Source organism: Mauremys mutica, chromosome 7 (assembly GCF_020497125.1).
Source record: "Mauremys mutica isolate MM-2020 ecotype Southern chromosome 7, ASM2049712v1, whole genome shotgun sequence".
NCBI classification, from domain to species: domain Eukaryota; kingdom Metazoa; phylum Chordata; order Testudines; family Geoemydidae; genus Mauremys; species Mauremys mutica.
In genome coordinates, this window is record NC_059078.1 from 94,412,569 (window position 1) to 94,436,805 (window position 24,237).

The 24,237-nt window shown below is 41.6% G+C and overlaps 1 protein-coding gene across 4 annotated transcripts in view; it reads right to left on the reverse strand.

The window, feature by feature from the left end:
• The window catches only part of SGMS1 (sphingomyelin synthase 1), a 197,990-nt gene that overhangs the window by 34,297 nt on the left and 139,456 nt on the right, over positions 1 to 24,237 (reverse strand). For all 4 annotated transcript variants that reach the window (XM_045024090.1, XM_045024087.1, XM_045024089.1 and 1 more), the window contains 2 exons: positions 20,674 to 20,730; positions 3,752 to 4,598 (listed from right to left, as the gene is read on the reverse strand). In XM_045024090.1, coding sequence (XP_044880025.1) covers positions 3,752 to 4,392 — 641 coding nt within the window. In that variant the 5' untranslated portion in view covers positions 4,393 to 4,598; positions 20,674 to 20,730. The remainder of the gene's footprint in view (positions 1 to 3,751; positions 4,599 to 20,673; positions 20,731 to 24,237) is intronic.

Sequence of the window (24,237 nt, forward strand, 5' to 3'; positions counted from 1 at the left end):
CGGCCGCGGCTGGGATTTAAAGGGCTCTGGGCTCCCCACCGCGGCGGGCAGCCCAGAGCCCTCTGATTCCCCGCCGCGGCTGGGATTTAAAGGGCTCTGAGCTCCCCGCCGCGGCGGGCAGCCCAGAGCCCTCTGAGTCCCGGCCGCGGCTGGGATTTAAAGGGCTCTGGGCTCCCCGCCACGGCGGGCAGCCCAGAGCGCGCTGATTCCCCGCCGCGGCGGGCAGCCCAGAGCGCTCTGATTCCCCGCCGCGGCGGGCAGCCCAGAGCGCTCTGATTCCCCGCCGCGGCGGGCAGCCCAGAGCGCTCTGATTCCCCGCCGCGGCGGGCAGCCCAGAGCGCTCTGATTCCCCGCCGCGGCGGGCAGCCCAGAGCGCTCTGATTCCCCGCCGCGGCTGGGATTTAAAGTATTTTTATTGTTTTTTTTTTTCCAAGATCCCGATTATAGGCCGCACCCCTAATTTAAAGACTTAAATTAGGGGAAAAAAGTGCGGCCTATACTCGGGACAATACGGTATGTCTTTGCAGTGTAGGCATACACTGCAATAAAAACTGGCAGCACTGAGTCTCAGAGCCTGGGTCATTTGACATGGGCTCATGAGGCTCAGGCTTTGGGATTTTTACTGCAGTGTATCAAGTATCAGGGGGTAGCCATGTTAGCCTGTATCCACAAAAATAACAAGGAGTTGGGTGGCATCTGAAGAAGTGAGGTTTTTTACCCACGAAAGCTTATGCCCAAATAAATTGGTTAGTCTTTAAGGTGCCACCCGACTCTTTGCTGTTACTGCAGTGTAGACATTTGGGCTCAAGCTACAGCCTGGGCTCTGAAACCCTGAATCTCTATACTGCAATTTTATAGTTTTGCAGCAGAGCCCTGTGAGCCCATGCCATGGGTCTTTCATTGCAGTGTAGACATGCTCAGTGTCTCTAATAATCATTGCCTATTTCTGAACCCTTATATTTCTTTTCTCTCTTTTTTGTGATGTAGTGACCAGATCGTCACACATTATTCTAGCAAATGTATATAAATATTATACATACATTCTAACTTTTTGTTTGATTGCATATATGTACATACTGCAGGCCTATAGAACAAGCAGTGCCTGGCCCTCCTGCCAGCTACTCTGCCTCCCAGAGATGCATGGATATTTCATGCCACTCAGAGCTATTGTTCCAGGCTGTCTGCAGACCCAAGCAAATATTATGGCTTTAGTTATACTTGTCATATTTTCAAGGTTTTCTTTGCAACAAGCTCTAGAAACTTGCTTGGTTGTTTTTTTTTTTATTAAATGAAATTTGAGATTCCAAACTCATCACACTACTCCAGGAGCTAGAGGTCCTACCACAAACCAATAATGCCTATGGCCAATCCTGTCTTGTCCTAACTGTGCCCTCAGCTCCCAGTCTTCCTCCTATGAGACACACAAAGGGAGCTTGGAGAGAGGGAGATAAGAGTACTAAGCAGCTGGCTGGGGAAGAGAGAGTTTCAATCACTGGCCCATTTCCCTCAGCCCTATACCGCTAAGTTTGCCTGAAGAAAGAAACAGGAACGGCCAACAGGGAAATACTGCTGAGAAAATAAGCCAGGCATCAGACTCTAGGAGAAAAGATGAAGGGGTAGAGGGAACATGTGGACTGTGGAGGTGGGAAAGGCAGAGACTACTGATGGACTGTAGGGAATGAGGAGAATAATTATGGTGGCTCAGATATCATGGAGTTGGGCAGAATATGAAACCTTTTCAGAACAGAATGCAGATGGATAAAGGAGAATTACTTCACTGTATGAAAAGAGGAAAGTGAAGAAATGTGCAGGCAGCAGGGTGGATGAGAAAAATGATTAACTGATGGTAGGATGCATGGAATGCCGGGGGTTTAACTGATACAGTGATAGGGCAATTTATGGATTTTTTTTTTGAAGGGGAAATTGTGCAAACCCACTTTGATTTATTAAGCAAATTATATGAAAAAGTGTCATGCAATTTTCACCCCTCAGGCTTTTCTGCCAAGCCCATGTAGACAATTCTGACATACTCTGTAGTCAAGGGCCATGCAGGTTTATGTAGCATTCCATTCCTTTCAATGACACGCTTTAACACGCCACTTTACTAGTGTCCATACTCTGTGAGCACCCACTGATGTCATGTTCAATTCTGTCCAACGCTGATCATCAAGACTGCTTTTTTGGATGTTTAATAGTTGGTTTCTGGATCTCAAATATGCTTATTCTTGCTCTTTTCTTTTCAAAGTGACAAGCTATGAAAATCCTGATACTGGTAAAAGTCAATGCTTTGAATACTTTATTGACAGAGTGTAAACGGGTGGTACTCACCCCTGCCGTGCCTCCTGCTGGTTGGCCTCGGGATTCCCGCAGTCCAGCCCTGGAGCGCCCTCGGCAGGCTGGTGATCCCCCTGTTCGCAGGCCCCCGTGTCCCTCCCTGGACCCGGTGCCCCTTTCTATAATTGGGTCTCCCCCTCCCAGGGGAACCCCCGCCCTACTATCCCCACTGTGCCTCAGTAGTGGCCACTGACAGTCATGGTCTAGCCCCACACCCTGGGGCAGACTGCAGTATCAGCCCACTCATCACAGGCAATAGGGGTTTGGACCTGCTGCCTTGTCCTACCCCTGGGCTGCCCTCTGCAACTCCCAGTACCTCTTGCCCTTTGCTAGGCCGCAGCCTGGGGCTTTCCAGGCTGGAGCTTCCCTAGCTCCTCAGCCTGTCCCCCAGCCCTGCTTCACACAGGTATCTAGTCTCAGCTTCTAAGCAGCCAGGCCCATCCCTCTCTGAAGGCAGAGAGAGACTGTCTGTGCTCTGGCTTCCCTGCCTCTTATAAGGCCCTGCTCCTCAGTTTGGGGTGTGGCCCCCAGCTGCAGCCACTTTCCCAATTAGCCCAGCCTCCAGCCGCAGCTCTCAAGCCCTGCCAGGCTGCTTTTCAAAGCCCTCAGGGCCGGAGCAGGGTCCACCCTGCTACACAGAGCTTAACAGGAGATAAATCTGATGTTAATCAGTTACCAAACTGGTTTATCTACTGGTAGTTTAAGGTGGACATTATCTCCTCCAATCATGGAAGACAAAACCCATACATCTTAAAATGGCTAGCTAAGATGCAGAAATCCCGGAACTATTCCTGTGGTTTTATTCACGATACGGTTTGTGTCTTATGTGTGTTTTTCATTATATTTATCTTCTTTTGCACTTTTAAAAATGTGATATAATCATTTTAGCATATGTCTTCACTATGGAGTTAACTCCAGCTCTCAAGACTTGAGCTGGCCTAATTCAAGTGAGTGGGCACACTCTCAAACTGGACACTTGAGGTATGCAGAATGATTGCAAGAGCAGCTGTGCTATTGAGCTGTGTTAATTCAAGCTGTGACCCAGCTTGAGTTAAAAGCACCCCCACATTGAAAAGTTAATGGTTTTTGTGTGTGGCCCGGACTTGAATTTGGGGCAATACTCTGAAGTAAAGACAAGCCTGCATATTTATACTAACCACAGTATTTAGGATTAGCTTCCTTCTGTACTTTATGAACAAAAAATATATACACTCCAAAAAATTTATATGGACTATGTGATACAGACTTAGATTTTTCTCTGAGTCTGCCACGAGTACACTGACTTAAAAAAAAATCACCCCAAGAAAATGGAACACTTAAAAACACTACAAAGATTTCAGTTTTATACCTTAAACCCCTGCTTCTCCCAAAAGCAATTAGTATATCAAACACCATGATTGCAAAAAATTTTACTTACTTGTATTTTAAGAGCAGCCACTGAATTAACCAGAGTCCTACCAGAATCATGCCATTAATTTCACAAATAGAAAAGGCCCATTGCACACGGTTAAAACGGTCAAAAAATGCATCTGGTAGGGGAGGCTGCACCTCCTTGGGAGGCACTCGTTCATGGACGACTGAAATCGTCACTGTGGTAAAGATGAAACAGAAAAGTGCATAAAGAAAAGCCAGGAGAGTCTTCCCCCACTCCATAGGATACTGGGAACGCTCTGGCTCTGGCATGGGGATCTTTATCATCTCCTTCCTATATCCATTTGGCATCCCATTCAGTTTGATTTTAGTGCTGAAATCATTTTCACTTGTGGTGACAGCTGTACTGATGCTGAGGTGACCATTGGCATGCCCATTTTTGTGCGCCTCAATGTGGTGCTCCATTTTTAAAGTTTCTATCATGTACAACAACCTCTGTCCATTGTCAGAAGACACACGTGACAAAGGTGGCTTCTTAAAATCCTCCTTAGTTAGATTGATCAAATCCTGCCCAGTGTAAAATTCCAACGGTTCACAGTATTCTGGAACAGCATTCTCCATCAGCCAATTTGCCACCTCTTTGGGTGACCAGAATGCCACTTCTTTCATTTCGTCAGGCAAATTCATGCAGTCTTAAGTTTACTTTAAACCAGGCAGCAGTCACTATTGTTCCAATACAACAAAAAGCCTCTCTTTGGCTTGTTCATCCTGTCAGATGTGCAGCAAAAACCAGTTTGGCAAGTTGACAAGTTTCTAAACACTTTGTACAAATACCAATATGTTGTAGCCAGTCCAGGAAATGGTTCACCTCTTTTGCATTTATATTCTTCTTTCTAGTGAGAGAGAGAAAAAAAGGCATTAAGATGGTGTTTAACAATAAGTTTGCATTTTATGTTCATAAGAAAAAAAAAACCCAAAGAAGCAATATTTAGATAGGAGATGAAGAAGTAGCTTTTTAAATTCAGACAAATGCATATGACTTTTCTTTTTAAGTTTGTTTCTGAATACTCAAGATAGTTACTACTTTGATCTTCTGTATGTGTCATTTTAACAGTTAATATAAGTTGACTGGGGCAGGGAACCTCTGTTTGTTCTCTTTTTCTACAGCGCTTGGCACAATGGGGTCCTGGTCCATGACTAGGGCTCCCCAAGCTAGGTAATACAAATAGAAAAATCATTACATGGTCATCCATCAACTGTGTGATCTTACTAATGTAGCTCCTATCCTCTCACACCCCTTCCATACTACTGTACGGTATGCTCACTCTTTGTATCGTACCTAGATATTAGACAGTAAATGCTTCAGGGCAGGGACCCTGCCTTTGTTGTGTCAAGCACCCAGGACAATTTTGAGCAATAAACTAATAATTATAAGTATTGTTTAAAGTTAGCAAACACCTGAAAAGCTGCAAATGTGTTTTTTCCCTTAAAGTAATAATTTATAAAAAGAAAAGCTTGGTAAATCACCTGTTTTTATCAGTTTTGCAGTTTTATAGTGAGAATTATGGCAGCTTCTTTAAAAGAGTGAATTTAGCATTCCAGCTAGAGAAGCACCAAAGAGACAACATACAAGTCTGATACAAATCATGCTCATCTCAAGATATTTTCACAAGATTTTAGCTGAAAGGTAGTCGACTATGATATAAGATTTCAGCCATCTTGAAGATTGAAACTCACAAGATTTTGGTCAGACTGAAATCTGAACTGGAAAAATAGACCCTTCCAGTTTTAGATGCAACATGAAATCTAAGCAGAGGGAGTAGTTTCAGATCCACGATGTAGATATTAACTGTACAAACTTTGCAATAGTTCAGATTTAAAGTTATGGTTTATTATAATCTGTAATTTTAACAGCTCCATACGGACTTAACTTTAAATAATCAACAAAATAAAATGTACAATACAAAGCAAAATGCAAGCAATAAATCACAGAAATGTGGGACTGCAAGGGCTCTCAAGGGGTTATCGAGTCCACTCTCCCAGAGCTGAAGCAGAACCAAGTATACTTAGACCATCCCTGACAAGTGTTTGTCCAACTTGTTCTTAAAAACATCCAGTGATAGGGACTCTATGCCCTCCCTTGGCATCCTATTCCAGTACTTAACTATCCTTACAATTAGAAAATTATTCCTAATATCTAACCTGAATTTCTCTTGCTGCGAACTTAGGCAATTACTTTTTGTCCCACCCTCAGTGAATATGGAAAACAATTGACAACCATTCTGTTTATAACAACCTTTTACGTATTTGAAATCTGTTACGTCGCCCCTTAGCCTTTTCTTCTCTAGACCAAGTATGCCCAGTTCTTTCAACCTCTCCTCATAAGGTTAGGTTTTCTAATCTCTTATTTTTGTTCCTCTCCTCTAGGCTCTCTCTCCAATTTGTCCACATCTTTCATAAAGTGTGATGCCCAAAAGGAAACAAAATACTCCAGCTGAGATGCGACATGCCAATGCCAAGGTGATTTGAGTAGAACAATAATCTCTCATGTCTTACATATGACACACCTGTTAGATATCCCAGAATATTTGCCTTTTTTTGCAATTGCACCATACTGTTGGCTCATATTCAGTTTATGATCCTCTATAATCCCCACACTCTGGCCAGTTATTATCCATTTTGTAGCTGCACATTTGATTTTTCCTTCCTAAATGAATACTTTGCACTTGTCTTTACTGAATTTCATCTCGCTGCTTTCAGCCCAATTCTCCAATATATCTAAATCCTTCTGACTTCTGTTCCTGTCCTCCAAAGTGCTTGCAATCTCTCCCACGTTCATGTTCTCCACAAATTTTATAAGTGCTTCAAAATTCTTAAAATAATACAAATGATTAGAATAGTCTATAGACTATGAAAACTGGTACAACAAGATTTTACTAGGGTACTCAGGCCTGTGAGTCACCATGTTCCACTTCCTCCAGTGCCAGGAAGTCTTTCTTGTGTTTAGCTGGGTGTTAGTTCCCTGAGGTTAAGCACTCTCTTCTGAGCTATGCCAGCCCTTACTGTGCATTGCAGTTTAACAGTAGGTTCACCCCTGTCCCCAAGACCCTTCGAAGCATTTCCCTGTGATATCCAGCCTGACACTGGCTACTTAACAGAACTACCAGGTCTGCTGTTCTCAAAGGAAAAGAGCACACCAGCTTGTAAGATTCAACTCAGGATCAATACTATGCTTTACGTCTCAGCTTTTATATATGTTTACAGTAAAAACAAGAATAGATTTATTATCAAAGAGTGAAGATTAAACAGACAGTAAGTAAAAATACTGGAAACAAATGGTTACATATAAAACAAAATCATAATACACTTTCTACAGACTAAATTTAACTAACAGGTTAACCTCCTGTCCAAAGAAGTTTATCTCACTCAAAGTCTCACCTCTGCAGAGTTTTCAACCAAGTTTGGTTAAGGTCCTGTTTTCATCATTGTAAATGTGATGTCAGTTTACTTCCTAAGTACAGGATAAGGGGGTGTCTGGTTTGCCCCTTAGATATAACCCAAAGTTCATTGTCTTTACTCTTAGCCAGGATAACCTCCTGTGGTTTGTTTTTTTCTATGTCCTGATGATTTCACATCTTTTGGTTAGCATTTGACTCTGTATGTAGAAGGGCATCCATTGTGTTAGTATATAAACTAATCATTGTAAGCTAATAGAGAGACAGGTGAATTAACATCTGTCTGACAGGAAACATGTTTTTTTACCTCTGCTGGTGACTGACACCTTGATACAGACTGTAAGCATATATTTTCAGTATATATGCAAAAGTATCTGTATATATATTTCATGATGATATTAATAGCCAGTGACACTCCGGCTTTTATTTGAGACCTCACATGATATTATTTGGTGAACCAGAATGTATACACCAGAATCAGGAGATACCTGTCCCCCTCTATATTCCCTTGCCAGGTGGCATTAAGAGGTTCTTGGGTCACAGAAGCTATTGCAACTAGATGTAACCACTCTTAAAAACAAAGACATATGAATAGGCTAAAACCATGTGATAGATCAGTGTAACAGCAATTTAGAGAAGTGGGTGTTGCCAAACATCCTGCTAGAATATATTTTGGAAATCAAATTTCTCCAAAGGAGTAGGAGAAGAGTTGCATAATCCATTACAACCTGCTGAGTAAACAGTACGCTTGTAAAAGTTATCTAAAGACATACTAGATTAACAGTTTATGGAAAAATAAATATTTACATAATTTTTATGGGGCCTCTTTTCTCAATGCCAACAGTAAACCCACAAATACTCCATGCTGCTAGTAAAGTAGATAGGCATTGGGCGAGTCTGAGTTGAGGCAAAAACTGCATCTGAAATTCATGGCATTCTGCCTGGGTATTGACACTCATATTTTATGAGAAATCTCAAACATCTTGTCCAAATGCCGAATAAGAAAGCACTCCATCATGCCATCCCCCCAATATTTATTGTCTATGTTTGCCACATAGCAAGGCCCAGTTTGGTCATTTCAGCTTCTTGATACCCACAGTAGCAGACTAAAGTCTTTCATTGCATGACATAAAAGCTTCACAAAGGTTAAGGGAAGAAACATGGGAAAAGCAGGAGGCAGGGATAGGCTTTGAAAGCTCTGGGGGGCAGGGAATGGCACTGGCACATTCAGGAAACCATTTGAGTTAATTAACTAATCTGACGCAGAGAAAAATAATGCACATTCACTATTTGTCTACAGATATGAAAATTAACTAGATAAAGCCAGATGTAGAGTTACAGGGTGACTGGCTCCTTTAAGGGGAATCAGGGCCCAGTGTTCATTCTGAAGGTCCACCTGAGAGTAACTGACTGTCTCAGATGGCTACCTAAAGGAGAAGAAAAGGGGATAGGGAAATGTGGAAGAAGTGAGAGCAGGCCCATCGAACCCTCCCCCGGACAAGTCCTACCTCCCTACACCTGGACCTTCCTCTGAGCACCCCACACTCAGACCCCCATCTCACTGAGCCCAACCAGCTGCTCCTGGACCCTCCACCCCATCAAGCCCAAGCACTTCTCCAGCACCCAGATCCCCTCCGTTGAGCCCCATCTCCCCACACCCCTCTGCTGAGCCCCAACCACCTTCATCTGGATCTTCTGCAGAATCCCATTGCCTCTGCACCCGGACTCCCTCAATGAGCCCCTGTGCATCCAGATCTCCCACTGAGCCACCCACACCCAGATTGCCTCGCACAGAAACCTCTCCCCACATCTGTATCCCCCCACTCTAAGCCCCTCCACACTGAGCCTGCCCACCTACACCTGGTGTGCCTGGCACAGAGGGGCAGGCCCAGCCCTTGCACCGTGTCAGGGGCAGATGCAGCCTCACTGCCTGAGTCCCCGTTGGTGCTTCAGAGTGATCTCCCACCTCAATGCAGCCAGTGGCCTGTGCTCCTCATTGCCATGCTGGAGCCACCTTTATTTATTGACAAATAAAATTTGCATAATTTTAAAATACTGTGCGCAGAATTTGTAATTTTTTGGTGCAGAATTCCCTCAGGAGTATATCCTGCATTAGTAATGCCCTGAGTTATCCTATCCCCATTAGAGTTAATGTTAGCCTAATTCTCAAAGGTGTTTCTGGAAAGGTCAGTTTATTAAATCAAGTTCTCATACCTTTGGAACTTACACAGGTTGCATCTTTCACTCTCTGGAAAAAGGCTAATCTCCCAGGCTTTGGTCTCAGTGTCAAACACACTTTCAATCTGCCATACCCTAGTCTTAAAGGAACAACTCTCATTAAGCAAGTGCAAATAATAAATGCAGCTGTAAAGCCAGTGTTAGCACAAAATCCACATCACTTTAAATGCAATGTTTAGCAAGATAAAATTACAGCAAGAACTCCTAGGTCCTCATACAACTGTCATACATATATGTTTTTTCCCACTCCCCACAAATCATCAGAAAGCTTTGAACTCACAAACTTCAGAACATAGCACAGATTTCTTCTACTTCAGAAATAAGAGTAATTTGTACAGAAAAAGCCCAGCCCATACAGGTTGTCCCTGCCAGCAGGTATATGGGATTTTGGGGAGCAATTACCACACGGGTGGGGTGCAAAATAAACTTTATTAAGCAAATGCAAAAAACAGGGAAAATTCAATAGTGAGGGGTATGGGGTTGTTAAGGTAGACAATTGGGAAGGGGTTTCTTTTTGGTGAACAGTAAGGGGGTTTCAATAGTGGGGTACAACACAGTAGGATACAATACAGTGGGTAATCAGTTAACACTGAGGTATAAATGTAACAGGTAGCTAGTGATTTCTATGTAAAATGGTGTGTGTCAGCAGCATATAACCAACTAACAGTTATGGATAAAATGTGTTAAATAACAAACAATTTTAGGTAAAAATGTGTCACAGTGGTGTAAATGTAGAATGTGAGGGGTATCAGAGAGAAAAAAGTAACCAATGGGGTTTTGTGCTAGACTTCAGCAATACAATCGAGGTTTGGCAGTAGGAGCACAGAGACACAGAGAAGCTGGGGGGGGGGGGTGTTTGCAGTGGGAAGACAGACAATTACAATTATACAGAACACAGCAAAAATCTTATCTATGAGCTAACTTAACCAAGACTACACAAATTAAAACACAATGCAACAATTCTCTAAGCCTAACTTACAAAGTAAAATGCTAAACTTAACTTAATGGGTGCACCTTATACTAAGGATAGTTCCATAGGGCTGAGTGGTGTGTGTCCAAGACACAGCTCCAAAGAGGGGGGGGGTGACTGCAGCAGTGGATACAGCTGAAAACAGTCCAAGGCAAAGCCCACAGGAGCAGAACTTAGCAGCAGCACAAACTTATTTTCAGTGGCAGAGTGCCACGGGGTTTAAGAGAGAGGTTTTAAAACACAGACCAAGGTTTAGCTTGAGTCTGTGTGATGGGGAGACGGAGCCAGCAGCCAGGATAGGGGGTAGGGTGTAAGAGAGGTTTTAGGACACAGACCAAGGTTTAGCTTGAGTCTGTGTGATGGGGAGACGGAGCCAGCAGCTAAAATAATAAAATAAAAGTATAGAAAGTTTCACAGAGGGATTCTTACCATCCCACAAGGCAGCAGCAGAGGCAGAAGCAGCAAGAACATCAGAAGGCTCGGTACAGTCTTGATAATCAGGAGATCTCTCAGGCAGCAATTCGTTCTTCGGGGAGGGGGGGTTCAAAAACGTGGATACGCTCAAAAATAAAACGAGAGCGGAGAAAGGACCCCCAGAACCCCTGGCTGATCAGACCAGGCAGCAATGCAAGAACCTTTCTGAAGTCTGTTCAAAAAATGTCTGTTTTTAAAGGCAAACCCTGGCAGCTTCCCGCCAGTAACTCTGATTGGTTCCCCTTCTCACAGGGAGGAGAGCAGGCAGGGAAAAACTGCAGGTAGCCACAGAGGCATGTTTGGACTAGCCCTAAGCCCAGAGGTATGACTCATGGCCAGGATCTTAAAAACACAATAGGTCTTGCAGCTCTGGACAGTGGCCACCCTACACCAAGCCCAGGTTTTAACAAGGTGATAACAGGACTAACCCTTTGAACAGGGCAGTGGTCCCACTTAGCACATGTGGCCATCCCTTTGAGAGGGGCAATGGCTTTTGTTAAACAACTTAAGGGGCCCTCCCTTTGAGAAGGGCAGAGGCCCTGGTAAACAACTTAACAGCCAGGGAGGGGCGGCCACAGAGGAGAACAAGAACAAAATGGAGTAAGGGGGCAGCTTTAAGAAACAAAATGGAGCTGTAACAGACACAGGTGAGCCAACACACACAGTGGGTTACACTTGTGAGGTGGCACTGAAACTCTAGGTATTAGGATTTTTGGTTCACTTCCTGGTCTGGGAGCAAATTTTACAGGCAGCATAGCCAATTGTATCACCCCCTCCCCCACACATTTGCGTCATCTGCAGGGGCTGAATCTGGAATCTCTCGATGGAAATGCATAAACTTCTTCCACTTAAGCTAGAGGGGCAGATTTCTTTGCATGAAAGCAGCAGTGGAGTCAAACATCTGTACGCAGTTTAGGGTGACCAGATGTCCCAATTTTATAGAGACAGTCCCGATTTTTGGAGCTTTTTCTTACATAGGCACCTATTACCCCCAGCCCCCGTCCCAATTTTTCCACACTTGCTGTCTGATCACCCTAATGCAGTTTAGCTGCTAAAGTGTGACAGAACCACACTTATCTAAGCATCAGATCTGTTATGTTCCTTCTGAACTATTGTGCGGCAAAAGCGATGAGACTTGGCTCAGTTATATCAGAAACTCTGATTCTATTCTCAGCTCTGCCCAAAGCGGGTGAATGAGGTGACCTTCTACAAGCTCCCAGTTATCCTATTTGTGAAGTAGGTGAATAATAGCTTTCCCCCAAGACAGCAGAACCTTGGCTTATAGGAAGGGTTGTGGTGTGCAGCAGTCAGTTGAAGAGCTTGGACTAGCAATCTAGTACACTTTTCCGTAGCTTACAGACATTGTGGGGGAGTCAGTTTTTCTTATTTTGCTTCCTCAAAATCATGCAATGGCCCGAACTTGTCACATCAGCAAGTCTGCTTGCAGCAGGGGCCAAATCTTATGACTCAGGATAAATATGAAAGAGTTGGCAACACTGACCAAGGTTGCCAAGAAATAGAGTGAAATATCTAAAAACAGAAACCAGATTGCCTAACTCCAAGTCCCATGCCTGGAGTACAAGATCATCCGTTCCTCATTCTTGTTTTGTGTTTTATTCTCTAAGTGAAGCCCTTTCTTATCAAGGCAACAATCACTACAGAAATTAGTGTTTTATTCAAAGCTGTGAGTAGCTATTCACCAACAGCCATGCAGCTTTGAGCTTTCACTTATATTTTTAAAAAGCTTAATATCAGCACAGGCAGTAAAAGTATTTCTTAAAACAAAGCTCTGTACGTCAGTCACCACCTACATTATATACATTCTAAAACTGCAGACTGGCTTGTGGTTTTAGTGACATTACTTTTATTGTTAAGATCCAACAGTAAGCAATCAAAAACAAACAAAACGGCTTCCAGAAACTGAGTTTATCTTCCTTTAGCAAACACTGTTTTTGAAGCCTAGTCAACAGTGTCTATATAATAAATATTAAACAAAAAGAGGTCAAACAAGTTACTGTAACAGTCTGAATATTAATTAGTGATAGTGATAATTTGTGCAAAAATATATAGAACCAAAACTATCACCAATGCTGGCATGAAACAGTTTGCCTTAGTACTCAGATTGTAAACTCTTTGGGACAAAGACTGGCTCTTTTGCTCTGTATTTGTATGACTATCACAGTGGGGACCTGGTCCATGACTAGAGCTCCTAGACGCTGCAGTAATACAAATATTAACAGCAACACCACCAGAACCATTCCACTACCTCAGCTGTAATATACCAACAGGCCTACACAGGGCCGCCCGGGGGGGGGGGGGGGGGGGGAATTTGCTCCAGACGCCTCAGGGCCCCCCACGAAAATATAGTATTCTATAGTATTGAAACTTTTTTTATGGAAGGGCCCCCCGAAATTGCTTTGCCCCAGGCCCCCTGAATCCTCTGGGTGGCCCTCGGCCTACAAACCAATATAAGCTAAAAAGGAAACTAAGTTTAAAGCCAGAGCATATAGCTCTAGTGTGTGTGTTTCCTATCAATATGAGAACTCTATATCTACAGGGCATATTTCAAAATTACTGCGACCCCTCCCAGGCAGCCTTGCCTCCTGTCATCTTGAGACTGTACCCTGGATGATTAGCAGCTGATTTCTAGAGGGATGTGGGATGGCCTCTCAGCAGACTGATCACATAACATAAGGCTTTAAAACATTACAGTAAAAGTTTAGGTTGGCTTACAGGACTGCAGGCATCACCAAATCTTGAGCAGGAGACTCTTCAGCAATTGTGCTGTTGTATTTTGAGACAGTTGCAACCTCTGAGTAGATTCAAAGCAGGGGTGCTGGAACTAGGGGTGCAGCAGCATGCCCTAGCTTCAAGTGGTTTCCATCATATACAGGGCTTGGAGTTTTATTCTCTGGCTTTTAGCACCCCCACTATAAAAATTGTTCCAACGCCATTGATTCAAAGGGTAGCCCACAGGTGGAACACATTGTAATTATCAGATTAGAGGTAATAAATACCTGAATTACAGTGACAAAGTTCACATTGAGAATGGAAGACTGCAATGAAGATAAAAAAAGATACTCTCAACACAGCTGAAACAACTTACATGTTCATCTTTGGAAAGAAAAATTATCACCTTAAATGATCAGCACATTTTTAATATTCCAGGGAGAAACAAAACTCTTTTCTAAATTACAAATATAAATCCACCCACAGCTAAAGAATTCAGTTAAAACCTATGCAGTTAAAAGGTAACACAAACAGAATCACACAGAGATAAATGACGCAGGTGAGAAGAACTGAGTTACAGTTACACTGATACCTTAATTACATTTAAAACAATTATCTTCAGGGGACATTTGGGATATATGATAATAAATAGTTATCTAATAAATGCCTTTATAAATAACATTCATACTTTGTATTATTTATGACAAACCCAAAGATGAAGATGTCTTTCATTCAAACCTCATTTGTCTCATTTCCTTCCATTCAGTTCTTCTATTAATACCCATAAAACTAGTTTATCTATGTAACTTTTTCTCCTCTTCTGCCTGCTTCTCTGAAGTAGTTATGGAGACACTAACAAACATTATTGTGCTAGGCTTTCACCTGACCCACAATTTTATTAACCAAATAGTTGCTAAGCAGGCCTTTGTTATGTTACTATGGAAATACCACTTTAACTTGACTAATATATGCTGGGCTAACAAAAAATATATCGTACATTGCCAATACACATTATCAGCACAATACATATATCAGTATGTATCAATTACATGATCACACACTTCCCACAACCCCACATACAAACCTTGGTTCCTACATTCAACCTTTGCCCTGTAATAATGTCTTGCCAATTCTTGCATATTTGTCACAAGTCACAACATTCTGTGAGATAAATGAATTGCTGATTTTTATTTTCTCTTGCTCAGGATTTTCATCACCTCTCATTACTATCAATGAGACTGAAGCCACAGACTGCCCTCAATAAAATGGCTGCCATGTCTCTTTAATCTTCGCAGGTGCAAGTGAGGCTCCCCTTTGCAAAGATGGTCACCTCCCATTGTTTCCAGTGGGGCTGAAACCTGGCTACTTTCAGGGAAGATGGTGGTCCTTTAGGTACCATGTGAGGGGACAGGAGAATGTGGAGGTGCTGAGAATGAAACTGTGAAGGCAACAGTTAGCATAAATGTGTTGAGAAACCGAACAGGTCACTGACGAGTTGGACATGAAAGGAGCAATGGGCAAACTAAAGAAGGCACATGGGAATGGAGTATGGAAGAGCGAGTAGGAGATGAAAGGAAAAGGGAGGGAAACATGGAGGGCAAACACATGTAGGAGCAGGTGGGGGACAAGAGATTGTGGGGAAAAGTAAGTGACTAGAGTTTGATCTGCTGGCCTCTTGCCTCCACTTCCTAGTGCAGGGGTTCTCAAACTGGGCGTCCTGACCCCTCAGGGGGTCACGAGGTGCTTGCAGAGTAGGGGAAGCTGCTGCTGTACAACGTGCTTCTCCTAGCCTACAGCACCTTCAGCCTCCTTGCCTGTCTCGTTGTCTCCAGTGCCAGTGGGCTGTACCTGTGTGGGGTAAGGCAGGGGCACCTCCCAACTATAGTACGGTATGGCAAAAACAAATTTTCCTGGAACCTAACCACCCCCCCCCCATTTACATTCTTTCTTATCGGAAAATTGGATTTGCTTAACATCGTTTCACTTAAAGTCGCATTTTTCAGGAACATAACTACAACCTTAAGTGAGGAGTTACTGTATGTAGACCTAGACATCCCTGTATGTATCTGATTGCTTTACCATTTAACAACTCTCTTCTTGTTCTCTTTTTTCTTTATAATAAACCTTTAGTTTTAGACAGTAAAGAATTGGCTGGCAGCATGGTATTTTGGGTAAGATCCAAGCTAATATTGACCTGGCAACATGGCTGGCCCTTTGGGGTTCAGAAGAATATTTTGCAGTGAGCAGAGTTTTTTAAATAACTTCCCACTGTACTGGACGTAGGTGCCGACTGGGAGCCAGAGAACTGGAATGCAATAATGGGGGCTGTGTGATTTCTTTTTTTAGATTCTTGATAACCAGTGTAGGGGATCAGGAACACAATTTGTGACTGATTGGTGAATCCGACTTCAGTATTATCCACCAGTTTTGGTAGAATCTGCTCTCCTTTTTGCCCTGCCCTGACCGTGGCATTTTCAGTGAGGGCAGCCTGAGGAGGATCTGTGCTTATTTTGTAAATTAGGCAGAATCTTAAAAGTAAAGATGGACTGCAATGCTGTGGAGTCTGTTCAAGAAATTCCCAGGAAGCCAGGACTATAACACAGACAGGTCATTGGTTGCCTACAAAACTGAAAACTGTATGGTGAATGACTGGATACATAAACACATCTAAAAAGCTTTCATTTTTACAGCTTAAAAATATAAAGTAAAAAGTACACACTGGAAACCTGAACACTCCTTCAGCTTTATCTAATTAAAGATGCTAAATGTACCTAAACATAAACTCAACGAATTTATATGTGCATATATATGCACTTTGTTTAAACAAGCCCTGGGAGTCACGTATAGTATATCACCATGTGTGCCACTGGCAGAATATCGAAAGTTGTGAAAAAAAATTCTGACCTGTACCTAGCCCAGTGACAATGCACTAAAAATACTTCTGCCAAGGTATCCTGTGCTGTAACACACATATATAAAAACTGAAACATCTGTCAATCTTCTGCTAATCATCCAGAGGCACTGTGTTTTTGGTGTTTATTTGTCCACGTAGATAGTGAGGTAGGGACCATATCTTCTTCTGTGTTCCACATAGGGGATTGCGTACACTCTCCACACCCAGCAAATATATAATAAATAATAATAATGATAATAATAATAAATACTACTACTAATAATGTAGCAGCAGTATCTGGGAAAAGGTACAACCACTGGCTTCAAGCCTCCTCCTTCTGTCTACATCACAGACTCCCTTCCTGCAAGCCATGCCTCCCTTTGAACCCAGTAAGTGGGAAGAGTGGGAAGATGTGATCAAGGCACTGTTGTAACACTACTGGGAGTCACCAAATTGGAGATTATCTTGCTAGTTTTGCTTAGTTAATTGTTCAAGCAGTTAGCCATTTAAGAAATACTTGGGCAGCTGTGAGTTACTTCTTTTCAGACACTGAGCATATCTTCAATAATCTAATTTTCTTAGTTGTAAACTGCTGACTATATCCACACAAACAAATAAAACATCATAACTGGGCCTTTGATTTTCCCTGTGAAGTTAGAAGGAGCTCAAACCAGTAACTTAGGATATTTAAGAATTAAAATATTATATATATATAAGTAGAGAAATCACTCAGACTATGACTATGGTGATTTAAAAATAAACCAAGACAATATTTAAGATGCAGCATTTCTTGTTACTTAGCTACAAATTATGTACAGTACTGTAAATCTTAAACTATCTTAGATAAAACCGAAAAACATGTAATTCAATGGCTACCCACAGAAACTCACTGTCTGGCCACCAGGAAACAAAACAAAATGGCAAATTATGGTCAAGTCTAAGATTGTTATGGATATTTTTAGCAAAAGTCATAGATAATTCATGGGCAATAAAAATATCCATGATAAAATGAGAAGGTGCTAGGCAGATGCCGGGTGGCTGGGAGTTCCACCCCTCCACCCCACACACACACACCACCACTTGAGGCGGGGAGCTGCGGGGTTCCCCCATGCCGCCAGAGCTGCGGGGTACCCAATTATGTAGATGTACCTATTACAACACTGTTGTCCCCTGTTATGGTTTAAAAACATAATTCAGTGATACAATGTACATGGGACTTAACCATGTGTTTATAAATTAAATTTAGTTTAAATAGTATCTAGCCAGCACATAAATATATGAACAAAAAATTTTCATTGCAAGTCTTTAAATTACTTCTACTTCTATGTCTCTATTTTCATGTCTCTTTACAGAACAAGGAAACTGTTACTGGTATTTAATTCTGAATATGTGATTAATGAAATTGCTTATGCAAAAGTACTTAAATACCTAAAAACTCTGTTTTCTTACTTGGGGTGGGTGAAACACTTGGGGTGGGTGAAAATTAGACCACTAATGATATATCTTAGTTATATATTCTTTAACATATTTAGTCTGCTCATGTCAATATTTACATCTTGATATTTAAAATGCAATAAAATTAAACACACACACTGCCAATCCTGACAATGATAAAACTCCTACTAACTTCAATGGAAGCAGGTTCAGATCCAACATTTTCTACAGCTGAGTACAATACTCATAAGAATTTGAAGACCTACAAGATTCATTACTTATTTTGTTTCCCCATGTAAAGACCAATACAGATAAAGGTAGTCTAGATTTTAATGTCACATTTTCTATCCAAATTCACTTAAGTTTCTTCTGGCCTAGGGCTGAGTAACATTTCTGTGAAGTTTCACAGCTCCCAATTTACCTCTGATTATGCAAAAATCACTGCAGTCTTACTTTTATGCCAGCTCAGCATTTAACATATGCACACACCCTTTGCCTCAAAACTGTGTAATATTTACAGAAGAAATTAGTGTTTTCAATGTGCTTAATTTTTCTACATGTCATGTGTTAAACAAGGTTTTTTTTTAAATTTGGAAGAAATTTTAGACAATCACACTTCCATGAAGCAAATAAATTACCATTATGTCTTCCCCATGAGAGCAGTTAAATGATTTTCAAGGCCATAATCTAAGTTGCTTAAAGGAAATAGAGCTTGTTCACTGAGCAGTCACAAAATCTGGGAAGCATTTCTTGTTTAAAGTATTAGTATCGACATATTTTAAAAGTTACTGAGCCAGTATACATGTATGAGATTTATAAAAATAATAAAAGATACAGAAAACAGGATTTCAGACGTTACTCATATCAGCTATAGCACTGTTCTAGAAATTCTGAATCTTTTAATGAAACCATATAGAGATTAGCATTTCAAAATGAAGTTCTTCTCACCATCCCTCACACATCTTTATTTATTAACATCTGGTTGCCTACTTTTTCTTTTATCTTCTGTTTTACATGAAGGTATTGGAGTTGTCACAGAGGAAAGTGAAAGAAATATTAAATTTCTTCCTACAATATTTATAAAAGTATACATTAGCAACCTGCCAATTCCATTTACTGATTCCATGGCATATGTTGTGTAGGGTTCTTCTCAGTCATCATCCCTCTTTCAAATAATTACTTCATTATCTGCCAAACAAAGAACTAAAGACTTTTCTTTTTTCTGCAGCAGTAGTTTTTAATCAGTGATGCATGGCATCAAACTGGTGTATTTTGAATACTTCACATTAAAGTAATCCAAAAGCCCTAGTGCCAGCTAAACGAGAGATTTGCAGTGTACAGTTTCAGACTACAGTTTAAAGTACAGTATAAAATACTACTAGATCTCACTCACTTCTCTCCCTACTGGCCTAGAAAGTAGGTTACATTCAAACAATTCCAGACTTAAAAAATGAAAAATACTCCTGGGGCATAAAAAGAGAATGATACTTATCCTATTTCCATAAAATTGTTATAAACATACTCAAAACAGAGCATTTCATTAAATGTCAATCAGCAGGTGGCTCAAATATTCTACAACTCTCAGTAATGAAAAATGGCTAGTTTCCCTTATGTGCCTTTTTAAGTTTAAATACAATGCGTTTGAAGATATATAAACGCTGTACCCTATAAACTGACACAGAATCCACTGCTCTGTCCATAATCTTTACTGATTTAATATTTTAACCTGATAGACTCTAGTTACCATATACCTGACTCCAGGCCTGTTTAAAAACACAACGTACAATTAGGGATCACTGGTACAGTAACTCCTCACTTAACACTGTAGTTGTGTTCCTGAAAAATGCAACTTTAAGCGAAATGACGTTAAGCGAATCCAATTTCCCCATTAAGAATTAATGTTAATGGGAGGGTTAGGTTCCAGGGAAATTTGTTTTTGCCCTACAAAAGGCATTATATACATTTTAAACTATTTTAAATAAGCAATTTAATACAGGTATTAAACAGGCTGGCAGCCCCCCTATCAGCTCCATTATGTCCACCCCCAGCGCCTCCCGCCCACCGGTGGACCCTGCAGATCAGCACCTTTCCCCTACTCCCCCTGCCCACGACAATCAGCTGTCTTGTGGCCTTCTGGAGGCTGGGAGGAGGAGCGAGGTCACAGCACACAGCCTCCCCGCTCCCTCCCCTGCCTCCTGCCCTCGGCAATCAGCTGGTTTCCGACTTTCAGGAGGCGCAGCATCCTCACTCCTCCCTCCAGCCTCCTGAACACCACAAATCAGCTGATTGCCACGGGCAGGAGGTGGGGGGAGCAGGGGGAAAGCGCTGATCCATGGGGTTTGCCAGCAGGCGTGAGGCGCTGGGGGGTGGAGGGGGAGACGTAAGAGGGCTGCCAGCCGTGGACAAAGCAGGCAGCCAAACAACGTTACAGGGGAGCATTGCACAACTTTAAATCAGCATGTTCTGTAATGGAGCTGGGACGCAAGATCGAAACAAGAGGACATGAAGCGAGAGGACTTTAAGTGGCGAGTTACTGTACATAAATAGTCTGATTTTCTCTTCACTGATGAGGCAGCAGTAACTACACTGAAGCTTAGGATTCTCACCCTCCAGGATTGGCCTGGAGTCTCCAAGAATTAAAGATTAATCTTTAATTAAAAATGTTATGTGAAGAAATCTCCAGGAATATATCCAACCAAAACTGGCAACCCTACTGAAGCTAATTCAGAGATAGTACAAAATTCAGAAATTGTTCATGAAATCTGCATACTTACAGTAACTGGGCTTGCTTTTTCCTTTCCTATATTTTAAAATTTGGAAGTTTACACCATCTGTAAAAGAAAATTAACAGAAGGTTTTATTTGAACAGTTCAGTGGTAATTTTCCCAACATTTTTTTGCAATCCGTGCCTTCCAAAGACCTCCATGACTTCATCCCTGGTGACGGAGCTGCAGGGTCCTGCTGCCTCCTGCAGAAGCAAGGTGCTGTAAGGTACACCCGACTGGGAGGCAGTGGGCCTCCAACCTTCCAGCCGCTCTGGGCAGTGAGTGTACCCCAGTAGCTCCCAGCTGCCAGATGCAGGGGGGTACCCCAGCAGCTCCCTGACCACCGCCACGGGGCAGGAGGGTACAGGTGGCAACAGAGGGATTCCCACAGCTCCCAACCGCATGGGAGGGGGCAGGGGAACCTTGCAGCTCTCCTCCGCCGCTGGGGGCAGGGGGCCCTGGAGCTCTGAGTCCCCATGGGTGGTGGGGGCCCCAGAGCTCCCAGCTACCCCACAGCTGCCCAGTCCCTTGCACCAAAATAGTCTTAGTTCATCCAAACTATCTCTGGGTATTACATTAGGTGATGTTTGCACTGATTATGGGGAATTCAACTGTCAACTATATTTGCAACCCTTTGTAACTCACTAATTGGAGATGATGATATCTCATCTCAATTGATTAGACTTTTCCTGTTGTTATGCATACTTCCACCTTTTCATGTTCTCTGTATGTATAAATATCTCCTGTCTGTGTGTTCCATTCTATGCATCCGAAGAAGTGAGCTGTAGCTCACGAAAGCTCATGCTAAAATAAATTTGTTAGTCTTTAAGGTGCCACAAGTACTCCTGTTCTTTTTACGGATACAGACTAACACGACTGCTACTCTGAAACTAATTGGAGGTTATTAACCACCTTTTTCATAGTATATCACCCTTGTATATTTTGCATCAGCATGGGGACTTAGGTCAGCTTAACTATGCTGCTCACAGGTGTGGATTTTTCATACCCCCGACCCTTGTAACTATTAAAATTTGCCATATAAATAATATCGACATTTTAAAATACTAAGAGCATCACTGCTCTGGCTTTTGGAACTTGTACAACATTGTTAAAAAGTGTTATATTCATAGTATTCTGTCCATTCTGTACAGCACAAATACTTAAGAAATGATTTTTTAAAAGCAAGTGCAGTATTAGCTGACCTAAAAATGACATGGCAGTTCAATTTAGTTTTACAAATACCTACATTCACAAGTTCTTACTATGGGAATACTCAATAGCCCATCAGAAATCCCAATTAAACATGGATGTTATTTTAGGTGGTACAATAAGAGCACAAAAAATGTGCCTTGAGATGGGGATTTATTTTATAGCATCAAGGGCAAAAATAAAGCAACTTCAAACATGTTTTTTTTAAAAAGTGCTCCCAGCTGAATTATTCTTCAGAAACCAAGTTATAAACCCATATGAGGTCTAAGACAGATATGCTGACTGACCAATATATACAGAAAAACAGATAATTCTGTACATACAGTAGAACACCAGAGTTCTGAACACCTTGGGAATGGAGGTTGTTTGTAACTTTAAAATGTTGGTAACTCTCAACAAAACGTTATGATTGTTCTTTTAAAAGTTTACAGATTAACATTAGCTTAATACAGCTTTGAAACTTTACTGTGGAGAAGAAAAATGCTGCTTTTAATCATCTTAATTTAAATGAAACAAGCACAGAAAGTTTCCTTACCTTGTCAAAAAAATTTTTTTAAACTTTCCCTTTATTTTCTTTAGTACTTTACACTTAACACAGTACTGTACTGTATAGGCTTTTTCTTTTTTCCCTGCTGCTGCCTGATTGCATATGAGGTGTTTGGTTGAACTAACTCTGAGGTTCTACTATACTTTAGTTGCAAGAGAAAAGCATTTCTGAGACACAACTATTACACTTAAAAATAATCACATGCATAAAGAATTAGCACTTTTACTGTTACAAGCTAAAAAAAATTACTACACCTTCAGTTTCTTTTTTTGGTTCAGGATGAGTCAAGTGTAAATGAATAAAAAGGGATGATTACAATGTGTGAACTATACTAGACCAGTCACTGCATTTATAGATCTAATGAAAGGTATGCTGTCAAGCTTACATACAAGATTGCTAAAAGTGACATAACATAACATAAGAACGGTCGTATCGGGTCAGACCAAAGGTCCATCTAGCCCAGTATCTGTCTACCGACAGTGGCCAATGCCAGGTGCCCCAGAGGGAGTGAACCTAACAGGCAATGATCAAGTGATCTCTCTCCTGCCATCCATCTCCATCCTCTGACGAACAGAGGCTAGGGACACCATTCTTTACCCATCCTAGCTCATAGCCATTTATGGACTTAACCACCATGAATTTATCCAGTTCCCTTTTAAACACTGTTATAGTCCTAGCCTTCACAACCTCCTCAGGTAAGGAGTTCCACAAGTTGACTGTGCGCTGCGTGAAGAAGAACTTCCTTTTATTTGTTTTAAACATGCTGCCTATTAATTTCATTTGGTGACCCCTAGTTCTTGTATTATGGGAATAAGTAAATAACTTTTCCTTATCCACTTTCTCCACATCACTCATGATTTTATATACCTCTATCATATCCATCCTTAGTCTCCTCTTTTCCAAGCTGAAAAGTCCTAGCCTCTTTAATCTTTCCTCATATGGGACCCTCTCCAAACCTCTAATCATTTTAGTTGCCCTTTTCTGAACCCTTTCTAGTGCTAGAATATCTTTTTTGAGGTGAGGAGACCACATCTGTACACAGTATTCGAGATGTGGGCATACCATGGATTTATATAAGGGAAATAATATATTCTCAGTCTTATTCTCTATCCCCTTTTTAATGATTCCTAACATCCTGTTTGCTTTTTTGACCGCCTCTGCACACTGCATGGACATCTTCAGAGAACTATCCACGATGACTCCAAGATCTTTTCCTGACTCATTGTAGCTAAATTAGCCCCCATCATATTGTATGTATAGTTGGGGTTATTTTTTCCAATATGCATTACTTTACATTTATCCACATTAAACTTCTTTTGCCATTTGGTTGCCCAATCACTTAGTTTTGTGAGATCTTTTTGAAGTTCTTCACAATCTGCTTTGGTCTTAACTATCTTGAGTAGTTTAGTATCATCTGCAAACTTTGCCACCTCACTGTTTACCCCTTTCTCCAGATCATTTATGAATAAATTGAATAGGATTGGTCCTAGGACTGACCCTTGGGGAACACCACTAATTACCCCTCTCCATTCTGAGAATTTCTACCCTTTGTTCCCTGTCTTTTAACTAGTTCTCAATCCATGAAAGGACCTTCCCTTTTATCCCATGGCAGCTTAATTTACGTAAGAGCCTTTGGTGAGGGACCTTGTCAAAGGCTTTCTGGAAATCTAAGTACACTATGTCCACTGGATCCCCCTTGTCCACATGTTTGTTGACCCCTTCAAAGAACTCTAATAGATTAGTAAGACACGAAAACCATGTTGACTATTGCTCAACAGTTTGTTTTTCTATGTGTCTGACAATTTTATTCTTAACTA